General features: G+C 45.3%; 1 protein-coding gene across 1 annotated transcript; it reads right to left on the bottom strand.

The window, feature by feature from the left end:
* Positions 1-3,079: 3,079 nt before the first annotated feature.
* Positions 3,080-4,303, bottom strand: LOC124683743 (protein MOTHER of FT and TFL1 homolog 1-like). The gene is made up of 4 exons (XM_047218200.1): positions 4,109-4,303; positions 3,950-4,011; positions 3,791-3,831; positions 3,080-3,318 (listed from the first exon to the last, which is right to left on the bottom strand). The coding sequence occupies exons 1-4, from the start codon at positions 4,301-4,303 to the stop codon at positions 3,080-3,082; spliced, it is 537 nt and encodes a 178-aa protein (XP_047074156.1).
* Between the last annotated feature and the right edge of the window lie 3,001 nt (positions 4,304-7,304).

The following is a 7,304-nucleotide window of genomic DNA, read 5'->3' as shown; positions in this document are numbered from 1 at the left end:
CATGGTTACAGAGGATGGTGAGGAGAGAAGAGATGAATGGCGTCAACCGTCGGAAACCGTATATGTGTAGGCCTACCGACGAAGAGAGCGGCGTTTTCTCTCCCGCGAAGTTCGTGCGGGGGCGGTTCGCGCGTCGAGGCCACTTCGCCAGTTCCCGGCGAGGCGTTTGGGCTCCCCAGACCACTTCGTGAACCATTACGGCGGTTCAATGCATCGACGCCACTCTCCGACGGTTCCCCTTCCCGGCGACTGCACCGTCGCTATGCACGCGGTGGGTGCACGTCAGCAGGCGACCATGGGCTCGCCGCTGGAAAATGGGCCTCCCCAGACCAAAAAATACATCCATCCGGTGCTAAATAGCGTCGGATTTCGGCCTGGGAGCCCCAACGGGAGATGCTCTAAGCTCATATATGCGGTGTAGATTTTCCGTTCTCAATCCAGCAAACCGTTTGTCCATCATATGAGGTCTTCAATTCTTTTGCTCAGCAAGCGTAATCTATTTCATGGACGGCTATCAGTCTATCACACCATCGCATGTGCAAACATACACCTGGGTAAAAACTTTCTGAATGCAAGTACAACAACAGGCTTAGAAACTCGGTGATTATACTGTGCACGCTAGATATATGGTATACATGATGCCCTACATTATCTCTCCATCCACTTTAACATTCTATCTCCTTCTACACTTTATGAGATCTATTTGTGAAACTCGAAATTTTCGTACTTAGTTAACTAGAAGTCTAATTGTGAACCATTTGAATATTAATGTTTCTACTGAAGAGAGCTTTAAAATAAGAAAAAATATTCAATATATTTTGACAATATCTTAACATTGATTTTTAAAATTGGTGACACTTTGAAAAAAACATGGGTGAAATGTTTTTTGAAATGATTTGTTCCATTGCATTTCAAACTTGGCTCATCAGAGTTAGGAAATGATTTGCAGTTTTCTTAGATTCAGACAACAAAATATATGCATGAAAACAAGATAAACAGCATCCAATTTTCAGATTCAAATCCTAAGTGAAATACATAACCACAATTAGCAGGCGCAATATTTTGTATCTAGTTGTGTTGATATTTATGGTGATCGTCATGTTTGAATGTGCTTCGGGATACTTCAAACTTGTGTAGACGAGTTTGCTAATTTTATGAGAGATAGAAATCGGTTTAAAATTTGTGTCCACTTTCATGTTTTTTCATCGGGCTTCAAAATCCATCATGACGTTTCATTGTGTTTCGCAATTCAGATTTCGAATTTTGTGAAAACGGAACCTTTTTAAGATATGATCGAAAGAAGTACATATATTCAAACACATTGTTTATCTAATATATGTTCTGACACATACTGTCTTTTTATTCCAACCCTAGAAATTAAATTCACGTACTAATGGGCGGAGAGAGTACTAATTCTATGGCAGGTATAAAAAAAAGCAAAACATAGAGAAAATGTGTCCGATGACATGACATGAGGGAAGGGCTCGGTATATAGTGTGCACCCTAGAAGATCATTTCTCGCTTAGTGAGTTTTTTTACAACTCAAAGAGACAATATTTTGCATCTAGTTTTATGAAGATTTATTCTGCATCATCATGTTTAAATGTGTTTCACCATACTTTGAACTTGTATTAGACAAGCCTGATAAATTTATCTTTTACTAGTGAAAGTGTTTAAAATTTGTATCTACGTTGATGTTATTTCGTTGGGTTTCAAAATTCACTACGATGTTTCATTATGTGCAGGAACTCAATTTTTTTTCAAAACTGAACCTAGTTTTGGATTTTACTAAAAGATATCATTGAAAAAATGCATAGATAAACAGACCGTTAATCAAATATATACTGTGACACATAAGGTTCTTTTAGATCTAACTGTAGAAAATTAATTCATGAAGCAATGCCCGGAGAGAGTACTAATGGTATGATAGGATATGGGGGAAAAAAAGTAGAACATAGAGAAAATGTGCCGTTAAGGAAGGGCATGAATCACGAAGGCCATCATTCACGGTATCTAGATGATCTTAGAGACGGAAAATATGGTCCAAATTAAGAGTACCAGAACATAGATTCCCATATTGTTCAATCAGGACAACGACAAGACCAATATTAACGACAACGACAATAGAGCTTCAAAGCAAGATCGATATGTAATATATTTTGACAATATTTGAAAATCGAGTTCTAAAGTTTGTTCAAAACTTTGAAAAGAATTATGAAACCTGGTGAAATATATTGTTTCGCTATGTTTCAAACTTGGTTCATCAGAGTTAGAAAATAGTTGGCAACTCTTAGAGTTCAAACAACAAAATATACTCGTAAAAAACAAGATAAAGAAACACTCATTTCCAAAATTCAAATCATATATGAAACCCATAATGGTGTGACTGAAACCTTAGCGGCCACAACTCGTAGACACAATATTGTGTATCTAGTTTTACCAAGATTTATTACGCATCGTCGTGTTTGAATGTGCTTCGCCGTACTTCAAACTTGTAGATGTGCTTGAAAAATTTATCAGAGAGAGTTCTAAAAATTTATATCTACTTTAATGTTGTCTCGTTGGGTTTTAAAATCCATCATGACATTTCATTGTGTTTCGCAATTCACAATTTGAATTTTTTTCAAAAATAGAACCCATTTTTTGGTTTTTAAAAGTATTGATCGAAAGAAGTACACATATTCAAATAAATTGTTTTTTAAGATTCAAACAAATTGTTAACCTGATATATTGTGGTCCATTTGCATCTAACACTAGATATTAAATCCATGTACTGGTGGTAGAGTACTAAAGGTATGGCAAGATATTATGAGAAAAAAGAAAGCAAAATATAGAAGAAACAAAAAGATGTCATGAACACCACGAGAGAGTATCTTAGAGACGGTAAATATGGTCCACATTAAGAGTACCACGACACAGAAAACACATATTGTTCGATCATTATTACAGCGACAACACCGATTGATCGATGTTTAGTTACGCTGTAAATTATTAGGTCGGCGCGCATACACGCACGGACGGACGCAGGGAACGACCAGCTAGCAGCGGGTTTTTTTATTGGCCGGCGGGGACGACGAAGCTAGCGGCGGCGGCGGTTGGCAGGCTCCCTCTGCGCGTTGAAGTACATGGCGGCGACGGGGAGTCCCAGGTCGTGGCGCCCCGCGAAGGCGCGCGTGCTGAACCGCGCGCGCATCGCCGCGTCCGGGCCCGGCCCCTGCGCCGGCGCCGCCACTCGCGCCTTCTGCTGGTACACCACCAGCACGTAGCGGTGGATGCCCAGCGGTGGCTGCGGCGCCATGTACGGCACCACCTCCTGACCTGCAAGCATGGACGAACGCATTGATCATCATCATTATTTACACAAGTCCAAGCATGCCCAGCCATTAGCAAGCCAAACTATCTACACGTCACAGAGGATCAGGTTTATTACGAGCAAGCAAAACCGGCCGATCTGCCGGCGGCTCGCTCCAACAAAAGCGCCATTGATCTGTGTCGTGTGGCCGTTTGTGGTGGCGAGGGCGAGGGCGACGGGGGCGGGCCGCTCAGGTCGACACGCGCCGGGGGCGGCACGGTGGGAGTGGTGACCAGGCGCTGCTACGTGTACCCCTGGTAGGGTCCAGCGCGGCGCCACGTGTTGCACTGGCGGCAGGACAGGTAGCGTGCGCCGGCTGGCACATAGTGCTACCACAGCGGAGCTGGTCGATTTAGGTGGACATTTCTCTTTCGGCGTGCTTAGAAATCAGCAAGTGCTGGCATCCGTATCGAAATGAACATTTTACTATGGTTTTACCTTGGGAAGGATCTGATCCACCAGGTATGTTAACCACCAGCCTGGAAGAAACGTCAAAATACATCAGCTCGTGGACAAGAATACAAGATAGTAAATGTACATGCTTAGGAAGCTAAATTATCAATTGGTAAGTAATAAAGAGCACTTCTAGTCAATTACCAGTGAAGCCACTCCTTCATGGTTGGCTCGCTGGGGCTCGGAGCGTCAGGGTCAGTCATAACCTGAGAGCACACACGACGAATCGAAGAATTAGCAAGGCGCGAACTGCCATGACATCTAGACGCGGCGCATGCACAAACACCACGCAATCATACTGACCAGGGTGAAGAGGTCGCCGAGCCGGCCGGCGATCTGGACCATTGGCGCGGCGGCGGCGAGGGACGGCTTGATCTCGCAGCCGTTGGTCAGGTCCTTGGTCCCGAAGCGCACGGACACCGGCATGGTGGGCACGAACATGTCAACCACATCGCCGATCACCCTGCCTACCACGAGGGGGTCCACATGGGCTGCCATGGCCGGAGGACGGCGAGCACCGATCACGGAAGTAGCCAGCTAGCTCGATTCTCAGAACCTGTTCCTGCCTCTATCTCTCTCTCTGCTGTATGTCGAGTGTTGGTATGGAGGAGAAATAGTGAGGGAGTATTTATAAGTGGGGAGGTGGTGGAAACATGACATGGACGTCTCGATCTTGTTCTGATGATAAGCATCCGTGATGGTTAATTGTCATTCGTCTCAAGCCAGAGATTGTGTGTGTGTGATGTTTATGTGCTGGTTCTGTTTATGTAATTACTGTGTGCGCTATATATGGCCATAGTTTTGTTGTCGTAATCGATATACTTTGCGGGTTTTCTTCTAAAGCCTTCTTCACTTTCTGTTTTGCGTTACCATAGTCGATAGCTTGTTTTCACGGAGAACTCTATGAGGGAGAAAATCATTCCTCTCCCCGATGGGCGCGACAAAATCTGGCGTGTTCGCGTGCTCTGCATCACTGGATGCACCACCACGTCTTAGCCAGTTTTTGTCCCCGAGCGGCCTCCACCTTGTGCGTTGATGGTGGCGATCGATGCTACATCTTTGATGGGCTAGCCTCAACCGCATAATCACTCGGTGTGCTATATATGGCCCCTAGTTTTTGGTGTCATAACCTATCTATCTTGCGGAAAGTTCTCCAGTACCTTTTTTGCTTTCTGTTCTGCGGTACAAGAGTCGATAGCTTGTTTTGAAGGAGAATTATGCTGGCTGAACATGTTTTCTTTCGCGAGTGGTCTCGACAAAATCTGGCATGTCCGCGTGGTCTAGATGCACCGCAACATTTTGCCAGCTTTTGTCCACATGTAGATGACAAGGTGTCCACCCCGTCCATTGATGGTTATGATCGAAGCTACGTCTTTGAAAGGCTAGCCTCGTCCACGTAATTACTCTGTGTGGGTTATATATAGCCCCTAGTTTTGTTGCCATAACCAATCTACTTTGCGGGTTTTTTTTTCTCCAACACCTCTTTAAATTTATGTGTTTGATAACTCCCAAGTGCAGGGGATCAACCGTAGTACAATTCAATGTGAAAGTGGGGTATCGATCCGCTGGAGCAAGAAGAAAAAGCTAATATTTCCTACAACTAAATTGTCATAAGTTTTAGTTGATTATGCCCTAAACAATTTAATTGATTTGTGGAGGTTGATTTGATGCGAGAAAATCATGGAGGTTAATGAGGAGGCGTTGGTGAAGGGGGAGAGGCCATCAGATGCAATTCCGGCAGCGGCTCCCCCTCCAATCTTCCTCCGGCGGCAGCCAACAGACTCTTTGTTTATGTGATTTCGATCTCCGCCTATGTAGCCTCGACAAAACCCCTAGGGGTTGTATATATAGTGGTTTTTAGGGCAAAACAAGTAGGTTGGCGCTAGATTGAAGCGAAACCGACGCTCGAGGCGAGAAAGAGGCTTGGTGGTGCGCCCAAAGAGGGTGGGCGTGGCACTGGTCCTCTCCCACCCTGTTGACCTCCTGGTGGCCCACATCATCTCATTTTGTTCATCTCAAAATTTCCGAAGCGTGGCCCCTGATCTTGCCATTTTGGAGTCCCCTAGCTCATGTAATGTCAAAAACATTAAAAAGAGACGTTTTCTGCCAAACCGAATTAGAACCGGATGATGAGTGCATTTTCAGCATGTTTTTGCATCGTTATTTTATCAAGATATCATCGAGTAGTGGTAGGATTTTTGTATTTCACCACCCTACCGCGCCCTTTATGCTCGTCTCCAAGGAGCACCACCTCGAAACCGTTGGCCGCCATGGTCATCTCGTGTAGGGCGGCGCGGAGCAGCTGCAGAAGAGGTAAGGGACCTCCCCGTGCCTCCTCTCCGTTCTCCATCCCGGGCGAGGCATGGATGGACGCGGATTAACTGTGCACACAACCTCGATTTTTTTTAAACTAAGCACTCTATTACTCCAACAAAAAATCTTCAAATAACCGCACAAGATCGGCTTAGTATCTCCTGTGGACATTCATTCTTAAACTTTTCCGTACATAGAGACCTGATCGGGTTTGTGACACCAGGACATCAGCTAATACAGGACAATCCACACAAGTGTCTGCGCGTTTGCCTGTGGCTGCGTGCGAGAACTTCCCCGCCGGTTGGCTGAGGCAGCGCAAATCAAAAGTCGTGCTACGGGAGCTGGGCGCTACACGCTTAGGGCGCCCTCATCTACGGCGCCGACATCATCATCGCGCCCCGCACTGTTTCCTACTTCGTCTAGAAAGCCGGTTTCCAATGTGTCCAACACAAAGAAGTCCAAATCTGCTGCAAGTACAAGTGGTTCTAGCATGTCTACTGTGCGAAACCGCGATATGAATTGCCATACATCTGGAGGCAAGGGTCACTTCAAGGGAGATTGTCCTAACCGCAAGGTCATGATTATTAATGAGGACAATGAGTATGAGACTTGAGATGATGTTGATCCAAATGCTCTAGAAGATGATGATTATGACAGTGATGGTGTAGATGCTTTTCCGTTTGAAGCTCGCACTATTGTTGTGTCACAGCGTGCACCTAATGTGCAGCCGAGTGCATCTACTCAACGCTGCAACTTGTTCCAAACAAAGGCACTAGTTGACTGATACGTCTCAAACGTATCTATAATTTCTTATGTTCCATGCTATTTTTATTACAATACTTGAATGTTTTATACATACTTTACAGCGTTATTATACATTTGCCGGCACTAACCTATTAACAAGATGCCAAAGTGACAGTTGATGTTTTCTGCTGTTTTTGGTTTCAGAAATCCTAGTAAGGAAATATTCTCGGAATTGGACGAAATCAACGCCCAGGGGCCTATTTTTACACGAAGCTTCCAGAAGACCGAAAGGGAGACGAAGTGGGGCCACGAGGTGGCCACACACCAGGGCGGCGCGGCCTGGGCCCTGGCCGCGCGGGCCTAGTGTGTGGGCCCCTCGTGACGCCCCCTGACCTACCCTTCCGCCTACAAATAGCCTTAGTCGCGAAACCCCCTCGAGAGC

Source organism: Lolium rigidum, chromosome 1 (assembly GCF_022539505.1).
Source record: "Lolium rigidum isolate FL_2022 chromosome 1, APGP_CSIRO_Lrig_0.1, whole genome shotgun sequence".
In the NCBI taxonomy this organism is placed as follows: domain Eukaryota; kingdom Viridiplantae; phylum Streptophyta; class Magnoliopsida; order Poales; family Poaceae; genus Lolium; species Lolium rigidum.
This window is presented reverse-complemented; position numbering and strand designations above follow the sequence as displayed.